At 40.3% G+C, this 26,563-nt stretch overlaps 1 protein-coding gene across 1 annotated transcript; it reads left to right on the top strand.

Moving 5' to 3' along the window:
- Positions 1-251: 251 nt before the first annotated feature.
- On the top strand, positions 252-26,563 carry hikeshi (heat shock protein nuclear import factor hikeshi). Its single transcript, XM_080197028.1, has 5 exons — positions 252-424; positions 10,669-10,906; positions 14,263-14,414; positions 17,116-17,234; positions 26,313-26,563. The coding sequence occupies exons 1-5, from the start codon at positions 395-397 to the stop codon at positions 26,365-26,367; spliced, it is 594 nt and encodes a 197-aa protein (XP_080053154.1). The 5' UTR covers positions 252-394; the 3' UTR covers positions 26,368-26,563.

The following is a 26,563-nucleotide window of genomic DNA, read 5'->3' as shown; positions in this document are numbered from 1 at the left end:
TCATTAATAGAGTCAACTTTCAGCAGCAGTCTGTCTCAATGTTATAAACAGGAATGGATCAACACCGCAATTTTAACGGTAACTTCATTGCAGTGTTAATGTAAGTTTCCTTGTGACACTAATAAATAAACAAAACAATGCAAAACGTGATCGGTGTAAAGTAAAAGAAGTTCTGAGAGCGCCTTCAGGATTCGACATCTCCGTGATACCGAGATCGGCCAACTTCTTCCGGGTGAAAGGTCGGAGGGCGGGCAGTCTCTGGCGGCGGCGCATTGAGGCTTCCAGAAGCTTCTGGGCCGCTCGGTGAGGGGCGGCGGCGGCGGAGAGACTGACATGTCAGACATTGGTGAGAGTTGCATTCTGATCAGAAAGGGGAGGTGTGTTTGGTGAGACAATGTTCGGATGCCTGGTTGCGGGTCGATTGGTAAGTTCATTTTGATTCAAACATTTGCCTCTCTCACCTCATCGGCAAAATGGGGGATTTCATAGTTTATTTCAAACCAGTATGGGAGCTGAGAGTGAGGGGTCTGCGAAAAGTTATCATTGGAAGTAGCGGTGAGTGAAAGTTGTACTTTGAAGAAAAAGGATCAATTGACTTCAATATAAAGCAAAAAAAATGCTGGCAGTACTTCGCCCATCTGACTACTCACTCATCTGCCTGTTTCCAGCAGTTTCTGATATTTTAGATTTCCAGCATTGGCAGTGTTTTGCTTTTATAATTGATTTCAATTCTGTTTAACTCTGTGAATTTTTAAGAAATGCTTAACTTTAGTGCTTGTGGAGTGTTTACTTTTGGTTATGAAATTACCTATACATTTAAGGCAGAGACAATATTTAAAAAAACATAGACTTTGAATGTTTAAAAATCAGTTTCATTAGGTCTCTTGCCGTTCCCATTCTTTGTGCTCAAGTCATATGGTGCAGATTTGAGTGTCTCGTTTTGCCATCCACGAGGATATATCTGACTATTCCATTAAACACGAGTGTGATGTCCTCTCTTCTGTCAATAACATCCAGTCAGAATCATACCGGAATGCAAAACTAACACGTGTCTTTCACTCAACAGAAGTGTTCCCTTAAATTCGCCTTCCATGTAGCCTTCATCCTGTCCTCCAACAAGTTTAACGAGCTTAGATCTAAGTCATATGGACTTGAAACGTTGTTTCACCACAAATGTTGCTAGACCTGCTGAATTTCTCCAACGTTTTCTGTTTAGTTGAGCTCAAGGACTTCTTTGTTAGTATGAGTGAAACCATCTCTCAGGTCATCTGCTACAGTCCCTTTTCCTTTTATCTGTGAGGATCTTTCCTAAGCTTCTTTCCTTAGCTTCTTTCCCATCTCTCCTACATTCTAAGCACATCCTGTCCATGAGTTTCATCTCAATAACAACAGCTTATATATTTAAGTGTCTTCAGCAAAGCAGATGTCCCAAAGTGCTCCTCAGGAGCATAGTTAAACATAATTGGATACCTAGCCACGTCAAGAAATATTAGGACAGTTGCTTAAAAAGTTTAGTTAGAGATAGACTTTAAGGAGTGTTTTAAGAAGGGAGGGGGTGGTAAGGAACCAGAGAAGTTTGGGAATGAACAGCTACCAGTGGTGGAGTGATCCAAATTGGACATGCATTGGAGGAGCTCTTGTGTGTCACCACTTTCTTTCACCTCCCCTTTGGTAAATATCTCTTCAGCCATGAGCTCTGAAATTCCCTTCTCAAACCTCTTTGCCTGTTCACCTTTTCTTTAACACACAATTTAAACCCTACCTCTGACCAAGATTTTACTCTGATTTTGTTTACTTCAGCTTTTGTTTTGGTTATGTTTCTGTGACATGGTTTTGGATTTTTTTCAGTTTAAGGTGCTTTAAATGCAGTTGGTGTTTGCTTTCAGATTTTCTTATAGTTGACTTTCACTTTTTAGCCTGGTTTTACAGCTTTGTCTGAGAATTAGCAGATGTATCAACCTTAATCTAAAATTCTATAAAATAGGTTGACCGAGCTTATAAACATTTAGTTCAATGCACTACTATTTTTGAAAAAAAATACATCCCTGTATAATCAGTAATGTTTCTCTCCTCTCAGTACTTAAGAATTTTTGTCTACCCATAGAAAAATAAGACCCATATAACTACCAGACATAAATGATTTTATGATGAAAACGCAACTTTCATGGAGATTAAAACTTCACAGAATCTGAACAAATACACAAATCAGCATCAAGGTATTGATTAGCTACAACTTGCACCATTAACATTACAAAATACCTGGATTTGTTTTCTAGATTGGAGGGAGTGCAGAGGAGGTTTACTAGGCTGATGCCGGAGTTGAGGGGGTTGAGCTATGAGGAGAGGCTGACTAAATTAGGCTTGTACTTGTTAGAGTTTAGAAGAATGAGGGTAGATCTCATTGAGACGTATAAGATGATGAATGGGATGGATAGGATAGAGGTGGAGAGACTCTTCCTGCTCAGAAAGGATAGTAGGACTAGGGGGCACAGCCTCAAGATAAAGGGGGGGTGGTTTAGAACAGAGTTGAGAAGGAACTTCTTCACTCAAAGGGTGGTGAATCTCTGGAATTCTCTGCCCGTTGAAGTGGTGGAAGCTACCTCGCTAAATATTTTTAAGACGCGGGTTGATGGGTTTTTGATAAGAGAGGGGATTAAGGGTTATGGGGAGAGGGCAGGAATGTGGAACTGAGCCACGACAGATCAGCCATGATCTTATTGAATGGCGGGGCAGGCTCGAAGGGCTAGTTGGCCTACTCCTGCTCCTATTTCTTATGTTCTTATTGGAGGCAGAGGTTGCCTCCCAAGTTCTGGATTCCTCAACCAGTGTGGGGTTTTGGGCAGGGGGGGTTCTATTTTTCCTCAGTTGATTGTTTTGACATTGTAAACATCTCAATTGAATCAACCCTCAATCTTCTAAATTGAAGCCAGACAAGACAAATTTATGGAACTGGTCCTGTATAACTTATTTCATAATTTGTGTTGTCTGCCTTCCGAGGCCAGTACATCTTGAAGTGTAGTGCTCAAAACTATATGCAGTTCTCCAGAAGAGGTCTCATCAGTGAGCAATTGAAACATAATTTGCCCACTTATCTACACCAAGCCACTTGAGATAAAGGATAGTGTTCCATTAGATATTTTTATTGCTTTTGTTAGCAGACCACTAACATTGAGCAGTGCATTGACACCTAAATGTCTTAATTCCTAATAGTTTCTCTAGTAAGAAAATATTTTTTGTCTATTTTGGATGCAGGAAAGACAAATCTTACCCTTCGCCATATTGGGAACTGACACAATTGTTCCCACTTTATTTGTGGTCTTTGTAACTTTCAGCTCCCATCTATGGAACTTACTGTGCCCCCTAAGTTTGTGCCATATGGAAATTTGAACAGACAACTTTCTTTTCCTTACAAATGGTGAAAACTAAGGTCCAATATTGATCTCTGGGAAACACCATTTTGTTACATTCCCTTTATAAGAAGAAATAGAGTACAAATAGGCCATTCAGCTCTTCAGGTCCTCTCTGTCATTCAGTGAGATCATTGCTGATCATCTTCAATACTACCTTCACAGCTGTCTGAGGCAGAGAATTTCAAAGATTCACCACCCGCTGAGGGAAGAAATTCTTCCTGACCTCAGTCCTAAATGGCCCACCCCTTATTTTGAGACTGTGCTCCCCAGTTTATCCCTACTTTTTATCACCTGTACCCCAACTGATTTCTAACAATATTATAAGGTCACCTTTAATGCCATACGTTTTTATTGTCTTCTGGAAATCCATAGAGACAACATTGATGCACTGTTAGTGGTTTCAAAGGGTACATAATGGCTAAGTCTTGTTGCAATCACTTGGAAGTTCCTACGTGTTATGCAAATAAAACAAATACACAAAATCAACCACTAACACCTGCAGGATTTTTTTCCTTTCTATGGAAAGTGACCTAATAACTGATGCTGCTTCCTGGGTTGATGGCAGATTTTTGACAGAAGATTGGAAATGGTGTTGTAGAAGAATTGGAGCTGCTATTATCAATAGCATTAATGATTACATTAATCATGTAAATCATGGAAATAATGCAACATTAAAACGTTGCTGATGACACCAAATTAATGGGTGGGGTGGTCAGTGTTTGGTGTATAGTTAGTGCTGAGGAAGACTTGACAAATACAAGGCACTAATAAACCTGGGTTTGTAAACTTGGTGTGTAAATAACAAAACAATTTCAATATAGGTAAGAGTGAAGTGGTGCATTTTGGTATAAGTACTAATGATTTCTTCCTTGGAAAATTAGAGTCCAAATGTGGTAGAATGTGTAAAAGGATATTGATTATAAATTATTAAAAATGGCCATGCAGGTTAACAAATGCAAATCAATCACTGAAGTTCAATTCTAGAGGGATAAAGTTCAAAAACAAAGATGCAGGTTAACTTATTTAAAATCTTGGTTAGACCAAACCATCTATTGTTCTTTCATGGGATGTGGGCATTGTTTGCCCACCCCTAATTCAGAAGATGGTGCTTCTTGTTCTGCTGCAGTCCATGTCGTGTAGATAAGAACATAAGAACATAAGAAATAGGAGCAGGAGTAGGCCATCTAGCCCTTCGAGCCTGCCCCGCCATTCAATAAGATCATGGCTGATCTGTTGTGGCTCAGTTCCACTTACCCGCCCTCTCCCCATAACCCTTAATCCCCTCTCTTATCAAGAACCCATCAACCCGCTTCTTAAAAATATTTAGCGAGGCAGCCTCCACCACTTCAACGGGCAGAGAATTCCAGAGATTCACCACCCTTTGAGTGAAGAAGTTCCTCCTCAACTCCGTTCTAAACCGCCCCCCCTTTATCTTGAGGCTGTGCCCCCTAGTCCTACTGTCTTTTTTGAGCAGGAAGAGTCTCTCCACCTCTATCCTATCCATCCCATTCATCATCTTATACGTCTCAATGAGATGGCCATGCTAAATTCTCCCTTGGTGTACCCGAACAGGTGCCAGAGTGTGGCGACTAGGGGATTTTCACTGTAACTTCATTGCAGTGTTAATGTAAGCCTACTTTTAATAGAATTTTAAACTTTAAAAACTTTAAATCCAATCTTATTTGTAAATTAAACTGTTTCAATTGGGACACCGATACAGTTTCAAACAGGTAGATAGGGAGCTTCCTTATATAAAAGGTGGAATGGAATTCCAGGTAGGATATTTAAGATATTTAAAAAGCACCTGACATCTCAGATGGAGAAAACTGTAGTTTTGCTGGTTGAGTAGAGTGGCACATATTCAAGCAGCATTGTTTGGAACAAATGCTTTTTGCACCACTTATGCTGTGTTAGTTTGCTCAAATCATCCTCATTAGAGAAATCCAAAATGCTCAACATGTTTCATGATCAGTTTAAGCAAGAAAGAATTAAAAGTTTAAGATTTCAACAGGTAAAATTTGATGCTAGTTCAACAATATTTTATTCACTGAACCGCATGAACCATATTAAGTCAAAATTTCAACCAATTTTTTAAATAATTAATTACCTGGATCAGTAATTCCGACAACAAGGAGTTTACTAAGCACATCGGCCACCACTTGGACAGCTGTCTGGCTGACAACATGCCCATGTCCACTAATTAGATGGAGTGATGGAGTTAAGAGTCGAGAACAAGTTCGAGATGCTTCCATCCGAATCTCTTTGTGCTCACTGTTCAGGAAATGGTCTGCACAGTGCCTGACAAACTGGGTGAGTGAGTGACCTTCAAATTCAAAGTTATGCAATCAGTTCTGTTCAGAAGGAAATTCCTAAGATTTAAACCCAGCAACAGTGAAGGAACAATGAAAGAATTCTAAGTCAGAATGGTCTCTGTCTTGGAAAGAACTTGCAGTGGGGATATTCTCATGCATCTACTTCCTTTTGCCTTCTATGTGGGAGGGGTTGCAAGTTTGGAAAATGCTGTTGAAGTATGCTGGATGTGTTGCTGCAATGCATCTTGAATATGGTACACTCCACTGCCCTGATGCATTGGTGGTGAATGGGATGAATGTTTCAATTGGTGGATGGGGTGTCAGTCAAGTGGTCTGCTTTGTCCTGAATGGTGTCAAGCATCTTGAATATTATTGGAGCTGCACTCATCCAGGAAAGTAGAGAATATTCTGTCACAATCCTGACTTTTGTCTTGTCGATGGTAGACAAGCTTCAGGGAATCAGGTTTGTCAACTGCTTCAGAATTTCCAGCCTCTACCTTCTCTTGTAGCCTCAGTATTTATATGGCTGTTCCAGTTCACTTTCTGGTGAATAGTAGCCCCCGGGATACTGACAATGGGGGGTTCAGCAGTGGTAATGCCATTGAATGTCAAAGAGAAATGGTTAGAATCTTATTGGAGATGATCACTGCCTGGCTGTTGAGTTGTGTGAATGTTACTTGCAACTTATCAGCCTAAGACTGAAAGTTGTTCATTCTTCCTGCATATGGATACAGACAACCTTGTTATCTGAGGAGTCGCAAATAGTACTGAATGTTGTGCGATCATCAGTGAACAATGACACCACCACCACCCCCCCCCCCCCCAAAAAGTAATAGTGTGGTAATTGGCTGGGTTGGATTTTTTTCTGCTTTTTTGTGTACCAGACATTCCTGGACATTGTTTCACATTGTCAGGTAGGTGCCAGTGTTGTAGCTGTACAGGAACAGCTTGGATTAGGGTACAGCTACTTCTGGAGCCCAAGTCTTCAGTACTGCTGGTATATTGTCAGGGCTCACAGCCTTTGCTGCATCCAGTACTTAAAGCCATTTCTTGATATCAATAGGATAAATTAAGTTGGCTGAAGGTGGCATTTGTGGTGTTGGAGGCCTCAGGAGGAGTTTGAGATGGCTCATTCACTATGCACTTCTGGCTGAAGATGGTTGCAAATACTTCATCCTTGTCTTTTGCAGACTCCCCCATTTGAGGATGGGGATATTGGAGTCTTTTCTGGGTAATTGCTTAATTGTCCATCACCATGCGTTACTGGATGTGGCAGGATTGCAGATCTGTTTGTTGTTTGTGGAATCATTTTAGCTCTGTCGATCATGCCATTTCTGCTATTTCGCATGCAAGTACCCCATATTGTAGCTTCAACAGGTTGACACCTCATTTGTAGGTATGCCTGACACTGTTCCTGGCATCCCCTTCTGCAATCTTTGTTACACCTAGGTTGATGTCCCAGCTTAATCATAATTGTAGAGTGGGGAATATGCTGGGCCATGAGGTTACAGCTCCTGGGTGAATACATTTGCATTGCTGACGGCCCAAGTATCTTGTATATCTTGGTAGAATTACACTTAGTGCATCATATGTACAAGTTTCAAGCAGCATTTCAAACATTATACAAGTTCAAAGTTGCTAGACCTAAGTCATTCCATTTGGCACAATGGTAATGCCACACAACAGAGGAATGTTCAGTCTGAAGGTGGGACTTTTGTCTCCACTAAGGCTGTATGATGATCACTTCTACCAATCTGCCATAAGAACATAAGAAATAGGAACAGGAGTAGGCCATCTAGCCCTTCGAGCCAGCCCCACCAATCAATACGATCATGGCTGATCTGAAGTGGATCAGTTCCACTTTCCTGCTCTCTCCCCATAACCCTTAATTCCCCTGTCTGTCAGAAACCCATCTACCCGTGACTTAAATATATTTAGCGAGGTAGTATCCACCACTTCAACAGGCAGAGAATTCCAGAGATTCACCACCCTTTGAGTGAAGAAGTTCCTCCTCAACTCTGATCTAAACTGCCCCACCACCACCACCAAGGCTGTGTCCTCTAGTCCTGCTATCCTTTCTAAGCAGGAAAAATCTCTCTACCTCTACCCTATCCATCCCCTTCAGTATCTTATACGTCTCTATAAGATCCCCCCTCATCCTTCTAAACTCCAACAAGTACAGACCCAGTCTATTTAGTCTCTCTTCATAGGCCAACCCCCTCATCTCCAGTGTCAGCCTAGTGAACCTCCTCTGCACTCCCTCCAAGGCCAATATATCCTTCCACAAGTGTGGCGACCAAAACTGCACACAGTACTCCAGCTGCGGCCTCACCAGTACCCTGTACAGTTGCAGCAAGACCTCCCTACTTTTATATTCTATCCCCCTTGCTATAAAGGCCAACATTCCATTCGCCTTTTGATCACCTGCTGCGCCTGCAGACTGGGTTTTTGCAACTTGTGCACAAGGACCCCCAGGTCCCTCTGCACCGTAGCATGCTGCAGCTTTTTGCCCTTTAAATAATAATCCCTCCTACTATTATTTCTGCCAAAGTGGATAACCTCACACTTGCTAACATTGTACTCCATCTGCCAGTTCCTCGCCTACTCCCTCAGCCTATCCAGATCTCTCTGCAGACTTTCCACACCCTCCACGCAATTTGCTTTTCCACTCATCTTCGTGTCATCAGCAAATTTTGTCACCCTACACTCAGCCCCCTCCTCCAGATCATCTATATAAATGGTAAATAGTTGAGGCCCCAGCACCGATCCCTGCGTCACTCCACTAGTCACCAACCGCCAACCAGAATAGCACCCGTTGATACCAACACTCTGCTTCCTATTAGACAGCCAAACCTCTATCCACGCTAACACCTTACCCCCAACTCCGTGCACCTTAACCTTCTGTAGCAACCTTTTGTGAGGCACCTTATCAAACGCCTTCTGGAAATCTAAAAACACCACATCCACCGGTTCCCCTCTGTCTACCTCACTAGTCACATCCTCATAGAAGTCCAATAAATTTGTCAAACACGACTTCCCCTTCACGAATCCGTGTTGTGTCTGCTCGATCAAACCATTATTTTCTAGGTGCCTCGCTATTTCTTCTTTGATGACAGATTCTAGCATTTTTCCAACTACAGACGTTAAACTAACCGGCCTATAATTCTCTGCCTTTTGTCTGCTACCTTTTTTTAAACAACGGCGTAACATTAGCCGTATTCCAATCTTCCGGCACTTCCCTGGAGTCCAGCGAATTTTGATAAATGATCACTAAGGCATCCACTGTCACCTCTGCCATTTCTTTTAGAACCCTGGGATGCATTCCATCCGGTCCTGGGGACTTGTCCACCTTCAGTCCCATTAGTCTATCAAGCACTACCTCTCTAGTGACAGTAATCGCATTCAGGCCCTCAACTTCTACCATCCTTCTTTCTTTAATATCCGGCAAACTATTTGTGCCCTCCTCTGTGAAGACCGAGGCAAAAAACTTATTTAAAGCCCCAGCCATTTCCTCATCGCCCACCGCTAAATCCCCCCCTCATCCTCCAAGAGTCCAACATTCACTCTAGCCAGCCTCCTCCTCTTTATATATTTGTAAAAACTTTTACTGTCCTTTTTTATATTTAGTGCTGGTTTAGCTTCATACTCTATCTTTCCTTTCTTTATCACCTTCTTAGTCATTCTTTGTTGATTTTTATTCTAATCACCCACTATTTTTAGCCGCTCTGAACGCGTCAGCTTTTAATTTAATACTCGCCTTCATTTCCTTTGATAACCACGGCTGGTTATCCCTTCTCCTACAGTCCTTCTTTACCACTGGATTATATTTGTGCTGAGTACCGAAAAAGATCTCCTCAAAAATCCTCCATTGTTCCTCAGCTGTCCTACCAACCAATCTGCGCCCCCAATCTACATGGACAGATACATCTTTGTAGCAGGTAGGTTGGTGAGGATGAAGTCAAGTAGGTTTTTCATTGTTGAATTCCTCATCACCAGGTCCAGCCTAGCAGTTATGCACGTTAGGGCTTGATCTTTAGTAGCACTGCTGAGCTTTTTCTTATGAACATTGTAGTTCTCCATCCAGAGTACATTTTCTATCCGTGTTGTCCTCACTGATTCTTCCAGTTGGTGTTCACCATGATGGAGTACTCATGAGTCAAGCTGTGGGGCAGGGCGTGGAAGGTGGTAAGTGGTAATCAACAGAAGCTTCCCTTGTCTGTTTGATCTGTTGGCATGAGAATTCAAGGGGCCTGGAGTCAACATTGTGGACTTCCAGGGAGGTTCTCTCCTGATTGTAGAGGTGGGTGTCTTCTGCTGATGGGACAGGTCTTGCCTAGGGATGGTAGTTCTGTGACATGATTTGGTGAATTGACTGTCAGGCTTAATTAGTCCGTAGGACAGTGCTCTCGATTTTGGCACAAGTCCTAGATGTTAGTAAGGATGGCTTTTGCTGGGTTGATAGTGCTGGGTAGAATGTAGAATTTGCTATCCTGTAGATTAGTTGAGATGGATAGCATAAATGTATTAAAGAGGAAAGATGGCTAAACACAGGAAGGAGAAAGACCAGGATAGATTGATAATGGAAGCTTGGGTGGAGCAGACATCTGTTAGCTTGTTTCTGTGGTATAAATCATGTGTAATACTAAGTAATGAGACATTACAATGCATATTAAAAATGTCAACTTGCTTACTATCATCAAGGAAAATAAAGAAACAGCCCAAATTGTAAACATTGTGAGAACAGGAAACTCTCAGTTGATGTCTCGTGGCTTTGCTTTTGAACAAAATGGAAAAGAAAATTTGTATTTTTTCTGTAATTCCTTTTGTGTGTCTCCATCTCGTTAATGCTATTTTCTTTTCTGCTGTTGTGAAATTGTTGGAATATATCTCAGGCTTCTGCTTCTTGTATTCTGTGTGCACTAATAGGGTTTTTCTCCCTTGCCCAGGTGCAGACAGATGCACAACCAGTTGCAGAGGGGAAATTTGTATTTAACCTTCCTGATTATGAGAATGTCAATCACGTGGTGGTCTTTATGCTGGGGACAACACCATTCCCTGTAGGAACAGGAGGATCTGTGTATTTCTCATATCCTGACAAGAATGGAATGCCAGTTTGGCAGTTGCTGGGATTCATTACTAATGAAAAACCTAGTGCCATCTTCAAAATATCAAAGTTAAAGGCAGGTAAGTAGAAGGTGGCTGCTCATTGGAGTGACATACTAATAAAGAGAGGGGGAAAAAAACCAACTATATAGATATTCTTGGTACATCTGGCAATACTTTACAACCAATTAATTACTTCTGAGTTGTAGTTTCATTTACGCAGGCAAATACAGCAGCTGTTTTGTACACAGCTAGTCCAATAAACATATTGGTGTTGTCGGCAAATGGACATCGGTAAATGTTAGCCTGAAGTCCCCTGCTCTTTTCCAAGTCGTGTCATGGATCCTTTCCTATCCACTTGAAAAGAGAAGATCTCCATTTAACAAATCGTCTCAAAGGATCAGCATTTCCTTAGTATTTGCCTGAAATATTGGGCTAGATTATGTTTTCAGATAGTGTAGGCTTTAGCTCATAACCTTTTGATTCCTGTAAGAATGCTGCCATTGAACTGACCTAACATTTATTACAACTGAATTGATTGGACTTTTTGTGTAATGAACTTAAAATAATGCAACGTTCTTCCAAATTTGCTGAAATCTGTTACACTAGTACTGATTGGCCAACTGTGATTGAAATGTGATAGTTAAAAGGATATGTTGCTTTCTTCAGGGAGATGTACTACATGATCAAAGCCATCAAACTGACCCATCACTGTTGCAGAAAAGTATATTTTATCCCAGTTAACAGTTGCAAAGAATTTGGAGTGACAGTATTCCACTTCACTGTTCATCTAAAATTAGATCTTCAAAGGAATGGTTTGATAGTACATCTTGGTTTAGATTTTTGTTCAACCACTGTAAAACTCTAATGCTGTTTTTGATGACTTAAGAACCTTTACTGCATGGGCTGTTTGCTTAGACGAGCAAATACATGTTATGTTGACTACACTTGTTACTCTAAATGCTAGTAAGTGTACATGCTATTCAACAAGTGTTGATACTGTGATAAACATTGTAACACTTTTATAGTTTCTTAATGCTTATGATTATATATCTCTGTATATCTGATCTTTAATTGACATATAAGGTGAGCATCTTGAACACCAAGGTTACTGAGATTCACCTCTATCCCAGAATTCATTTGGATCATCCAGAAAAGTTTGTCATTGTTTCCCCTAGGTCACTCTGCCAAATGGAAAATAAAACTTGCTCAGTCTTATAATTTGTAACTTCCAGTATATTTTTCTGTTGGATATTTTAAATTAATATTTTGGCTTAAAATTGAGATAATGTGATCATGCTCTTGCCTTCATTCCTGTTTGTCAAAAATGAAAATAGAATGCACTATCATGTTTCCCTGACAGGTTATCAGTACCCTATCAAAGGTCAGTACCAGATATTTAAGCATACATTATGGAAGTACTTGAAAGGGTTGTCCATTTATGTTTTCTTGAACATCTACCTCTATTTTTGACAGATTAGGTAGCAGTGGCTAATGTATCTTATCTACCTTGTTTTATATCCCTCCATTCTTTCTAGTTGCACTTTGGCTATTGGAATTATTGAACTCCAGTTCAACCTTTTTGCCTATCCAATGGAGTTTAAAAATGTATACATTTGTTCTAAGGATGTGAATGATGTTGGCAAGGCTATATTTAATGCTTTACCTTTGTTTTGCTTAGGTGTTGGTGGACTTTCTTGAAACATTAGTCTTTTTGATAATGGTATTAGACAGGAAGTTCCGTATTCTGACCAGCCCATGTACAACTTGGAGGCACTGAAGATAATTGTGCATCCAGAACATCAGTGCTCTTGTCCTTCTTGCTAGTAGAGATCACAGTGGAGGAACTACAGAAGTAACTATAGTCAGTTGTTATGTGCACCATGTGGATTGCACGTACAGCCTAAGTGCAGTGTGGGGATATTCATTAAGTACTGTGGATTGCTCCATCTTGGAGAGTGTCTAGTTTCTTGACTTGTTGAAATTGCAGTCATCCATATGAATGGTCAGCAACCTATTACATATCTGGCCTGAATCTTCTAGATGGTGAAGATTTTAAAGCATCAGGAGAGAAGTTGCATTTTGCAGAGTACATGCTGGTGTAGCTGTTGCGTTAATATGGCTGGCCTAGTTCAGCTTCTGGTCAGTGGTGACCCCCAGACCTGGTGCCACTGAAATATTGCTGAGCTTTCTGTTATTGGTGATGGTCATTATCTGTGTGACTGTTCTTCCTACTGATGAGCCTCAACCTGTATGTTCTCTGGATCTTGCTGAGTTGGCATCACCTGCTCCCCAGTTGGAGAAATTGTGAATGGAACAAAACAGTGTGATGGCTGGTATCATAACATCATAACATCTGACATCATGATTTCCTTTTGCTACTGCAGGATTTTCACTTTCTTCTTATGTTCTGAATTGCTGACTACTGGGTTGTGGTAACATGGACACCAGCCTTCCTCCAGCACCTTGCTCAAATGTCTTTTCTTTTGGAATGAGTTGGGCTGTTTTGCTGGTGGATAGCCAATTTCAAGTTGTGGGGAGGTAGTGAGTCCTACTGTTTTGGTACAGACCTGAAATCTTCTGGAACTGTATGGTTTATTTCTGCACAAACAAATGTCTTTTTCCCTGGAGTACCAAGAATTATACTGTGCATTAGTTCACTTTTACATAAAAATAAAACTTCTATTGAACTGTTGGCTTAATTTAAAAAATACATAATTGATGATGGAATTTCTAATATTAGAATCGTTCCTCCATTAATCTACTGATTGAAATGTGTAATCTTACTCATATATTTTTGTTCAGCCAGTGGTGGTGATGTATGGATGGAGCAAGGAACTGTAGTATGTATTTTTGCACACCTTCCTGCTTAAAAAAAAATACTTGCTAGCTTGGGTTCCCAGATTGTTCACTGTTGTATTTCTGACTGGACCTCACCTTGATATGCTCGTAGCATTTCTTAAGGTCCAAAATTTGATGTGTACTGAAGCACTTAAAGTATAAGGTCATATATAAGATTGATTAATACATTTCTATTAATCATTGTCGGAACTCAGCAAAGTTGCGACCCTGAAAATTTTTAAAATTTAAGTTATATTGATATGTTGTCAAATTCATCTGGAATGGATAAAATTCAACATTGGCATTGACTGTCAAATATGTGTTTTTTCAAATAATTTCTCCCAATAAAACTCTACTGCATTTTTTTCTTATACCTCAATCAAAGATCAAAAGTATGTTGTACGTTTTAAACAAATTCTCACTGCACAGTGATATACAAGTAACGTGTTAATTCTGTGTTTTTTTTCATTTTAGCTTCAAGTAATTCATTGTGTTACTGTTCTATTTCTCTAGACTTTACATTTTGCAGAGTATACATTACATTGATCTGGATTTTTAATAATTATATATTAATAGAATTGTATATCTCCTTGCAGAGGAAGCTGGCCAGCATCCTTTTGGAATGATGAATATTGCACAAACTCAATCTGTTGCTCAAATAGGAATCTCTGTGGAACCTGTAGAACTATTGACACAACAAACTCCAGTAGCAAGTGCAGCTGTATCAACAGTTGATTCATTTACACAGGTAAGTACAATAGCTAACACACTTTTTGAATGTGAATGTTCTTCATCATTCCATAACATGTAGCATTTTGAAAATATTAGATCAGGATTTCTCATATCAGAAAAAGGCTCTGGTTGCCAGTTTTGTTGATTGTAACTTGTATCCTGGGATGTTGATTCTGCATTATAATTTAAGAAACTTGCTAGTGTATAGTTTGAAGTTAGCCACCATAACAGCATCACATTTGTAAGCTTGAATCTTCATGTTTGTGATCTCTAATGTATTAACGTTTTTTCCTTAATCTGTTGCCTCTGGCTGGACAGGATTTATAATGTGAGAAAATTTGCTTAAGTACCATAGAATCCCTACAATGCAGGAGGAGGCCATTTGGCCCATCAAGTCTGCACCAACTCTCAAAGAGCATCTTACCCAGGCCCAATCTCCATCTTATCCCTGCTCGTTTACCATGGTTAATCTACACGTCATTGGACTGTGAAAGGAATCCGGAGCACCTGGAGAAAACCAATATAGATGTGAGGAGAACTTGCAAACTTAACAGTCACTCAAGAATGGAATCAACACCGGGTCTTTGGCACTGTGAGGTAGCAGGGCTAACCACTGTGTCAATGTGCTGCCCAAGTAAAGCTAATATTAGTTACAATAAAAAAAAATTCAAAAGGGCAAACAAATTTTCTTATGCGCCTTTTATTGCCCGTTGAAGTGATAGCCTGTGAAGTGCCTAGACATCTGTTAGTCTCTTTAGCTACTAACCCAGTGAGTACCTTTTGTTAAAGGATCTTCCTTTGAGGAAAAGGAGTGTCACTGGCATGGTGACATTAAAATGTCACAAATTTGCACAAATGCAGAAAGTGGGTAGGAGATAGTATAACTTTGTAAAGAATTTTGAAGGGTGCTTTACATGCACAATGACACAATTAGAGTTGTCATATAAGTGCCATGCTGCAAGTGTTGTTACAGCCCATTGCCTTTGCAATATCCAGTTTCTTCACGAGTTTCTTGATATATGTGCAGTGAATTGATTTAGCTGGAGATTAGAATCTCATGCTGGAGACCAAGATGAATCATTCACTCGGCACTTTTAGTTGAAGATGGTTGCAAATGCTTCAACTTTGTTCTTGCACTGATGGTATGCAGGGCTTCCCCATTGTTGAGGATAGGGATATTTATGGAGCCTCTTCCAATTATTTGTCCTCCTCCACTCATGACAGGAGGTGGCAGGACTACTGAGCTTGGATTTGATCTGTTGGTTGTAGGATTGCTTAGCCCTGATTCATGCTGTTCACACCGTTTGACATGTAAGTAGTCCTATGTTGTTGCTTAACCAGATTGCCTCATTTTTGTGAGGTGTGCTGATGTTGCTCTTGGCAGACCTTTGTGCATGTTTTATTCAACCAGAGTTGATCCTTTGGCTTGATGGTAATGGTAGAGTCAAGGATATGCAGGGTAATGAGGTTGCAGATTGTGGTTGTAAGGATTTCTGCTGCTAATGGCCCGCAGTGCTTCATGGATGCCTGGTTTTCAGTCGTTAGATCTGTACGAGATCTATGCCTCTAAAACAAATGCACCTGTGACAGATTAAGGATGAGGTCAAGTAGGTTTTTCTGTCATTTTGGCTCTCTCACTATCTGTCATAAACCCACCCTAACAATTGTCACTAGTGGTGTTACCAAGCCACTCTTGGTGATGGACAACTTCATCCTATGCCCTTGTGATCCTCAGTGAAAAGTGGTGTTCAGTCATGTACTGATTCATTGCTGGGGAATGGGGGTAGCAGTAGATGGTTACCAGCCCATGTTTGACCTGATGTCATGAGATTTTATGGGTTCTGGAGTCAATATTGGGGACTCACTGGGGAACTGCCTTCAGACTGTAGATCAATGTGCTGTCACCTCTGATGGGCCTGCCCTATCAGTGAGACAGGACATATCCTGGGGGATGGTGGTGGTATCTGGGGTATTCTTTCCATTCTATCATAGTTTCTACAAAATATCGTTTCTCCAATTATTTCTGAATAGCCAGACATTTTAATAAAATAAAAAAGACTTTATAAAGGATCTTTCACAATCCCAGAGCACAACCAGTGAAATACTTTTGAAGTGTAATCTCTGTAATGTAATAGTTGCAGCATCCAATTTGCTCACGGCAAACTCCTATAAATGGTGAAATGATAAAGGCCAAATAACCTGTTTTGTGATGGTGATTGAAGGGTAACTATTAGCCAGGGTTTGAGTTTTCAGTTTTCTGAGGAAAAACAGCTTTTCATTTCCTTTTGTAATTATCATAAGTTTGTGTACAGATCTAAAATACAGCATGGAGTTGTTTTGGAAAGTTAAATCCTTTTTATATGGTTTTTCTGTAAAGTACATCTTAACATAACTCATGTCCAAGCTCTTTCAGTGACATGATCCTAAACTGTGATTCATGTTTTCTGTATAGTAATACAAATGCTACTTTGAAAATCGGCTAGCATGCACAATTGTAAAAGTTCACAGCTTAAAGTGTCTGTTTTTTCTTATGGAAGTAACTTTTTCCAAAATATGTCATTTTAATCCGCAACCAAATTTGAACATTTGTCATTCATACCTCTGGGTTGCTGCATTTTTTTCCTCCTCCTTGGTATCTTTCTTGTAGTTGCATATAAAATGAGTAATGCTATGGTGTGAATATCTTATAACTAATTATAAGTTTCTTGTACTTTCAGTTTACACAGAAGATGCTAGACAATTTCTATAACTTTTCAACATCATTTGCACTGACTCAGGCTCAGATGATCCCAAACCCGTCTGAGATGTTTATCCCAGCAAGTATTGTCTTGAAATGGTAAATATAAATCTGTGTTATATCTATGTGCAGCAAGTACGAGCAGTTAATTTTCTTGGTGTACACCCCTTGATTTGAATTTAGTTCTGGGAAAGGTCTCAGATCTCATGATAGAGTCAAAAAATCATAGGTTTACAGCATGGAAACAGGCCCTTTGGCCCAACTTGTTCATGCTGCTCCTCTTCTTAGCTCCCAAGCCAGTCCCAATCGCCCATGTTTGGCCCATATCCCTCTGTACCCATGTAACAGTCTAAACGCTTTTTAAAAGACAAAATTGTACTTGCCTCTACTACTGCCTCTGGCAGTTTGTTCCAGACACTCACCATGCCCTGTGGAAAAAATTGACCTTCTGGACCCTTTTTTGTATCTTGCCCCTCTCATCTTAAACCTATGCCCCCTAGTTTCAGACTCCACTAGCTTTGGGAAAGGATATTGATTATCTAGCTGATCTATGCCCCTCATTATTTTATAGGCCTCTAAGATCACTCCTGAGCCTCCTATGCTCCAGAGAAAAAAAGTCCCAGCCTCTCCTTATAACTCACACCATCAAGTCCCATCCTAGTAAATCTTACCTGCACTCTTTCTAGTTTAATAATATCTTTTCTATAATAGGGTGACCAGAACTGTACACAATATTCCAAGTATGGCCTTACCAATGTCTTGTACAACTTCAACAAAACTGAAGTCCAACTCCTGTATTCAGTATTCTGAACCAATGAAACATGCCGAATGCCGCCTTCACTATTCTGTCTATGTATGACTCCACTTTCAAGGAGCTATGAACCTGCACCCCTAGATCTATTTCTTCTGTAACTCTCCCCAACGCCTGACCATTAACTGAGTAAGTCCTGCTCTGGTTTGATCTAACAAAATGCACCACCTTGCGTTTGTCTAAATTGAGCTCCATCTGCCATTCGTCAGCCTACTGGCCCAATTGATCAAGATCCCATTGGAATCCTAGATAACCTTCTTCACTATCTACTCAACAATCACCAGGCAGGAGTGTTCACTTTCTGTTGGGGAACACTTCAGCAGAAAAGGGCATTCAGCCTCTGATCTTCAGGTGAGCGTTCTCCAAGGTGGCCTTCATGACACACGACAACGCAGAATCGCTGAGCAGACACTGATAGCCAAGTCCTGCACACATGAGGGTGGCATCAACCGGGATCTTGGGTTCATGACACAATATCTGTAACTCCCATGACTTGCCTGGGCTTGCATAATCTCATTTACTGTTCTGGCTTGAGACAATTCACACCTCTTTAACCTGTGCTTAACCTTCTCTCCACTTGATTGTTTGTACCGGTAAAGACTTGATTACCAGTAAAGACTCCTATTACAACCATTATCTTGTAAATTGAGTCTGTGTATGCCCTATTTGTGAATACAACTCTTCACTCACCTGAAGAAGGAGCAATGCTCCGAAAGCTTGTGCTACCAAATAAACCTGTTGGACTTTAACCTGCGTTGTGAGACTGTGCTTACCCCAGTCCAATGCCAGCATCTCCACATCACTGTCCACTATGCCACCGATCTTGGTGTCATCTGCAAACTTACTAACCATGCCCCCTAAATTCCCATCCAAATCATTAATATGAATAACAAATAACAGTGGATCCAGCACTGATCCCTGAGGCACACCACTGGTCAAAGGCCTCTAGTTTGAAAAACAACCCTCTACAACCACCCTCTGGCTTATGTCATCAAGCCCATTTTGTATCCTTTTAGCTACCTCACCCTGGATCCTGAGATTTAACCTTATGCAACAAGCTACCATGTGGTACCTTGTCAAAGGCTTTGCTAAAGACCATGTAGACAACATGAACTGCACTGCTCTCATCTACTTTCTTAGTTACCCTTTCAAAAAGCTCAAATCAAATTTGCGAGACATGATTTTCCACTCTCAAAGCCGTGCTGACTGTCTCTAATCAATCCTTGCATCTCGAACTGCCTGTAGATACTGTCTCTCCAAAATGCCTTCTAACAACCTCCCATTACAGATGAGGCTCACTGGCCTGTAGTTCCCAGGCTTTTCCCTGCAGCCTTTCTTAAAGGCACAACATTTGCCACCCTCCACTCTTCAGGCACCTCACCTGTGATGATTCAGATATCTCTGTGAGGGGACCTGCAATTTCCTCCCTAGCCTCCCACAGTGTCCTGGAAGACACTTAATCAGGTCCTGGGGATTTGTCTGCCTTGATGCGCCTTAAGACTTCCAGCATCACCTTCTCTGTTGTATGTACATTCCTCAAGACATCACTATTTCCAAATCTCCTAACATCCAAAGTTGAGAAATATTCACTTAGGATCTCACCCATCTCTTGTGGATCTGCACATAGATGACCTTGTTGATCCTTAAGAGGCCCTACTCTCTCCCTAGTTACTCTTTTGCCCTTTTTTGTACTTGTAGAAGCTCTTTGTTTTGGCAGATAAGGCAAAGGAGAATCCAATCTCGTGTCCCCTTTCTGCCTTTGATTTCTCTCAACTCTACTTCTCCACCCCCTGTACTCTTTTAAGGGATTTGTTTGATCCCAGCTGCCTATGCATGTCATATGCCTCCTTCTTGACCACAGCCTCAGTGTCTTGAGTCAGCCAGAGTTCACTATTTCTACCAGCCTTGCCCTTCTCTCTAAGAAGAATGTGCTTACCCTGAACCCTGGTTAACACACTTTTTTGAAAGCCTCTCACTTACCACTTGTCTTTTTTGCCTTTCCACAGACTTCCCCCAATTAACTGTTGAAAGTTCCTGACTGATACCATCAAAATTGGCCTTGCTCCAATTTAGAATTTTAACTTCTGGGGTGGCACAATGTCTGACACTGCCAGGATCCCAGGTTCAATTCTGGCCTCGGGTCACTGTTTCTATGGAGTTTGCACGTTCTCCCCCATGGGTTTCCTCCCACAGTTCAAAGATGTACGGGTTAGATTGGCCATAATAAATTGATGCTTAGTGTTGGGGATTAGCAGAATAAATACATGGAGTTATGAGAATAGGGATTGGGTGGGATTGTGGTCGGTACAGACTTGATGGGCGTCCTTCTGTACTGTACCGACTCTGCTATTCTATGCATTCCTCACAACTATCTTAAAAATGTAATTATAGTCACTGGTCCCAAAGTGACCCCTCACTAACACTCCTGTCACCTACCCTTCCCTGTTGCCCAAGTGAAGATAAAGTTTTGCTCCCTCTCTAGTCGGACCATTCACATACTGAATGAGAAATTCCTCCTGAGTACACAACAAATTTCTCTCCATCCAAACCTCTTAATACTATGGCTGTCCCAGTCAATGTTGGGAAAGTTAAAATCCTCTACTATTACAACCCTATTTTTCTTGGAGCTATCTGTAATCTCCTTACATATTTGCTCCTCAATTTCCTGCCGACTATTTGGGGGCCTATAGTATAATCCTATCAGTGATTTCCCCCTTCTTATTTCTCCTTTCAACCCATATAGACTCAGTGGGCAGACCCTCGGATATATCCCCTCTCAATACTGATGTCATTTGTATCTGTGCTTAATTTAAAACTTTGTTTTCATTACTGGTTACTTTATATTTTTTTAACACCGGAAGCAGCTACCTATCAGAAGTTTGAACTTTGTAAAGTTTAAATTTTTGATGGGTTGGGAGGAACTGAAAAATATATTCGCATGTTTGAAATTCTAATGTCCCCTTTGAGTTGTACATTTGCTCGATATATGGAACTCACCGAAAATAGTTATTTAGAAAATTGTTCTTTGACTGTACTATTTATTTCACTGAACACCCAGTTTAAAAAAAAACTGGAAATGACCATATTTGCAATCAATCTTGGAAAAGTTATTTCAAGTTATGTTTATAACAGCTTCACTGTGTCTACAGTCACCCTAGATTATATCATTGAAACAATATTTTAAAAATTATTCTGAAGAATAAAAAAACTATTAACTGTACTTTGTGTTTTCCATTAATTATTTTGTGCATGCAGGCTGATTTCTTTTCTCAAGCTAGCATTGTTTATCTGGGACTTTGACTCTTTTTTTAACCTAGGACCTTTACTTGACTGGATGACTGAGTTTGCTTTTTTTAATTTAAGTTGAGCTATTAGACAGTCCTACTGACTTGATTGTTTTTCCAGAATTCAAATCTTCTTCCATTTATGCTTTGATTTCAGAATGTTTACTTTTTTATTTTACTTTTAAGCAATATCCCTTAGTTCTAGATTCTCCCACAGGAGGAATGATCCTCTTCACAATCACTCTGTCAAAATCCTTCAGGATCTTAGACTTTCGTCAAGTTGCACCTTACTCTTCTCAATGCCTGTGGATACAAGCCTAAACTATTCAACCATTCTTCATAAGACAACCTGAAATTAGTCTAGTAAACCTTTTCTGAACTGTTTTCAACATATTTACGCTCTTCCTTAAATATGGTGACCAATATTGTAAACAGTATTCCAGATGTGGTCTGACTAATGCCCTGTACAACTGAAACATAACGTCCCTACTTGTGTAATTAATTCCCCTCATAATAATAAAATAATAATATTTTGTTAGCTTTTTGAATTACTTATTGTGTCTGCACATTGGCATTTGTGATTCATGCACTAGGATATCTAGATTCCTCTGAATCTCACCATTTAGAGAATAAGCTTTCTTTTATTCTTCCTGCCGAAATAAAGAATGTCATGTTTGCCCAATATATTCCATTTGCCAGATCTTTGCCCAATCATTTAACTCAGGCGTGTCCTTTGTAGTCCCTTTTTGTTCTCTTTGAAGTATACTTTCCTACTTATTTTTGTTTTCAGCAAATTTTAGCAACCATATCATCAGTCCCTTCATCCAAGTCATTTATATAAGTTGCAAAAGGTTGGGGCCTCAGCACTGATCCCTGTGGCACGCCACTTATATTGTGCCAACCAAAAAGACCCATTTATGCCTAATCTGTTTCCTGTTAGCTGGCTGATCTTGTATGTATCCATGTCTCCCTATAGGTCATCCCCTACACCATGAACTTTTATTTTGCACAATCTTTATGCTGCTTTGGATGGAACCAGTTTTATGCTTAAAAATATTGTTCCTGCTAGTAGCATAATTAAGGAAGTGTAGCTACCCATTCTCAATGATGAGTCAGACAGAGTCTTTAACTGCTCAGTTGCCCTAAAATTCTCTGGACTAGAACTGTGTTGAGAGTACTAGAATACCAATCCACTCTACATGGAAAGAGCTCTTATAATTATTTTTGCTGTACTTTCATGCAAAATCTCACTTCATCTTCTGCCAGGATACCTTCCTGGTGGCAAGTTCAGCCAGATTGTCAAAGTCAACTATTACAAAGCCTTCTGATGTATTTTGGGATTCTCCCTGTCTCTTTTTGGGAACCTGAACCAGAGAGAGTTACATGGCACTTTAATAAATATTTATGCTGCTTTATGGAGGTTCTGGCTGTGTGTTGTGTTATAGCTAACCTCTGACATCTATGCAAATGTGTATTGCCAGAGTTTGCTGTTCCTATTTGTTACTGCTCCTTTTGAACTTCTTGCTACATTTCTTGCTAATCGCGTTGTTTTTAGTTAGCTCGGAGAACAGGCCAGAAAACTGCTTGGTGGTTCTGCTCTTGCCTTGGGTAAATAAGCAGACAGCAATCCAACCCATTTTAGAATTTTTGAGCAGGTATTCTCAGCTGCTTTTTTTTTACTTTTAGAGCTTTAGTAAGTGCCAGAGTGACAATGGAATACTTTCAGGTTGCTGGAAGCTTTTGCTGACCAGTGGATGAAGCACGAGATTGCCTGCCTCTTGATCTGGATGAGATTGCCACATGAATTTCATATTGATTTTAATTTGGATATGTCTGATTATAAGATGTGATGTCCCCATGCCCCTGGTCAGTACAAACAAGACCAGAGTTTTAAGATATAGAGCATAAGATGGGAACAGAAACTGTCAGGTATGGGCACAAATGAAAAGTGGAGCTTTTTCAAGGAACAAATACTGTGTGTCCTTGATAGGTATGTTCCTGGCAGGCAGGGAGGAAATGTCCAAGTGAGGGAACCATGATTTACAAAGGAGGTTGAATGTCTTGTCAAGAGGAAAAAGGAAGCGTATGTAAGGATGAACAAACAAGGTTCAGTTGGGTAGCTTGAGGGTTACAAGGTAAATAGGAATGAGTTTAAAAAAAGGGCTTAGGAGAGCTAGAAGGGGGCATGAGAAGGCCTTGGCGGGTTGGATGAAGGAAAATCAAGGCTTTTTATTCTTGAGAAATAAAAGAATGACCAGGGTGAGGTTAGGGCCAGTCAAGGATAGTAATGGGAACTTGCATGGAGTTAGGTGAGACGTTGAATGAATACTTCAATGCTCACTAAGGAGAGGGCCATGTTTTTGACTGAGTGTGAGATACAGGCTAATAGGATGGAGGAGGTAGATGTTCTGAGGGAATATGTATGAGCAATTTTGAAAAACCCGCGGTTCGATAAGTCCACGGGGCCAGATGGCATACATCCTAGGATACTTTGGGAGGCAAGGGATGAGATTGCGGAGCCTTTAACTTTGGGTCCTCACTGTCCACAGGGTTGTGCCAGAGGACTGGAGAGTGGCAAATGTTGTTCCTCTCTTCAAGAAAGGAAATAGGAATGACCCTAGTAATTATAGGCCAGTTAATCTTACTTCGGTGGTCAGTAAGTTAAGGGAAAGGGTCATGAGAGATGGGATTTATGACCATTTGGAAAGATGCAGTTTAATCTGGGATAGCCAGCATGATTTTGTGAGAGGCAAGTCCTGTCTCTCAAATTTTTGATTGAATTCTTTGAGAAGGTAACTGTGCAGACAAAGCTAGAGCAGTTGATGTCGTATACGTGGATTTTAGTAATGCGTTTGATAAGGTTCCCCATGGTAGGCTCATGAAGAAAGTAAGGAGGTGAGGGATAGAAGGAAATTTGGCCGATTGGATAAGTAACTGGCTGTCTCATAGAAGCCAGAGGGTAGTGGAGGGGGGAAAGTTTTCAGACTGGAGGCCAGTTACCAGCAGTGTACCACAGAGATGAGTGCTGGGTCCTCTGCTATTTGTGATTTTTATCAATGACTTGGAAGAGGGGCTGAAGGGTGGGTTAGTAAATTTGCTGATGACACCAAGATTGGTGGCGTATTGGATGAGGTGGAGGGCTCTTGTAGGCTGCAAAGAGACATTGATAGGATGCAGAGCTGGGCAGAAAAGTGGCAAATGGAGTTTAACCCTGATAAGTGATTCATTTTGGTAGGACAAACTTGAATGCAGATTACAGGGTCAACGGCAGGGTTCTGAGGAATGTGGAGGAGCAGAGAGATCTTGGGGTTCATATCCACAGATCTCTGAAGGTTGCCACTCAAGTGGATAGAACTGTGAAGAAGGCTTATAGAGTGTTAGCATTTATTAATGGGGGTTTGAGTTTAAGAACTGTGGGGTTATGCTGCAACTATACTGGACCTTGGTGAGACCACATTTCGAATATTGTGTGCAGTTCTGGTCATCTCACTATAAGAAGGATGTGGAAGCATTGGAGAGAGTGCAGAGGAGATTTACCAGGATGCTGCCTGGTTGGAGGATAGCCTTATGAGAAAAGGTTGAGGGAACTGGGGCTTTCCTTTTTAGAGTGGAGGAGGATGAGAGGTGACTTAATAGAGGTTTATAAGATGATGAGGGGGATGGATAGTGGACGTGCAGAGACTATTTCAAGTGGATGTAGCTGTTACTAGGGAGCATAACTATAAGGTTCATGGTGGGAGATATAGGAGATAAGTCCGAGGTAAATTCTTTACTCAGAGTGGTTGGGGTGTGGAATGCACTGCCTGCTGTGACAGTGGAGTCAGACACTTAGGAACTTTCAAGCGGTTATTGGATAGGCAATTGGAGCGCACCAGAATGATAGGGAGTGAGATAGCTTGATCTTGGGTTTGGATGTGGCTCAGTACAACATTGAGGACTGAAGGGCCTGTACGGTGCTGTACTGTTCTATGTTCTGTTTTTTATTCATTATATTTGTGTTCCATAAATGTTATGGTCCCATATGCTTGTGGTGCTACCATGTAGTTTCTGGATTTCTCTAGGACACCTGACTTTGTTGGATCAGCTGCTCACTTACCAGTTGAGCTATAAGTCTTTTTAATTTCAATTTTACTAGAACACGGGGTTCTTTATTCTGCTACATTGTGTAACTATTCTGGATTTCACTCTAAATTCATGAAGCAGCAACTGAAGGATTTGGCTTGGGATGTTATTTTGTTTTAGTCACCTGCTTCAATAAGAAATCAAACCCTACACACTTTGATTTTAGGAAGTTTTCAAGGGTCCATTTACTTAAATTAATATGCATTCTTTTATCAATTTTTTCCCCTGCCTTAATCTGTTTGCACCAAGCCAATTCAAAATTTTAAAACTATTCCATTGTTCTGATGTTAACTGGGGCTCTGTGACATGTGTTTTCTGCTGATTCACATGGTAATACTAACCATTGTGCTAATTGGAGGTTTTGATCATTGGTTATTTTATTAGCCTCTGGATCTTTAGCAAATCATTTTTGGGGAAAATTGTCAAAGTTTGAAATATAGTAAATAATCCTTTTGGACCCATTTTATAAGAAGCAGAGCTGCAGCTTCTTGTGGCCTAATTTTCTCTTTTGTGTATTTTTGAAAGTAAAATATTTTTCTTCAGTTAAACTAATTGTACCCTCAATATTTATGAGCATGTGCATCCTACATAAACTTCCTGAGAAAGAGATACCAAAAATATATTGGATTTGGACGTAGCTCAGTACATCGAGGACTGAAGGGCCTGTATGGTGCTGTACTGTTCTACGTTCTGTTTTTTATTCATTATATTTGTGTTCCATAAATGTTCTTTCTCCACCATCTCCCCCACCCATCTTACCTCAAAGAACAATATATTTTGGTCACTTTTTATATTTGATGGATCTAAAAGGAAGAGATAAACCAAATGGGGATCACAAATTTGCATACTAATTTCAGTAGATACACCAAGAAAACCAATATCTTAATTGTTTTAATGTTTATTTTGCACAGTTAATTATGCTATTAATCATGCGTGCTTCTCTTGTTTTCCATCCCTTAGGTATGAGAATTTTCACCGAAGATTGTCCCAAAACCCAAATTTTTGGAAATCATAAATTCTACAGAAGACTTTCTTATCAATGGTGTTCAAACTGTATAAACTGATATTTGCAAATCCTTTTCTGCAAGATGTTTTGAATACATGATGCTTTTCATAGTAATCAAGCTGGTTTGAAAATTATTTTGGAACATCTTGCTTCTAATATCTGTCATACTTGTTACAAATGGATAATAACAATCTTTTTAATCATG

This window comes from Carcharhinus amblyrhynchos, chromosome 10, assembly GCF_965287045.1.
Source record: "Carcharhinus amblyrhynchos chromosome 10, sCarAmb.v2.hapA, whole genome shotgun sequence".
Lineage (NCBI taxonomy): Eukaryota > Metazoa > Chordata > Chondrichthyes > Carcharhiniformes > Carcharhinidae > Carcharhinus > Carcharhinus amblyrhynchos.
This window is presented reverse-complemented; position numbering and strand designations above follow the sequence as displayed.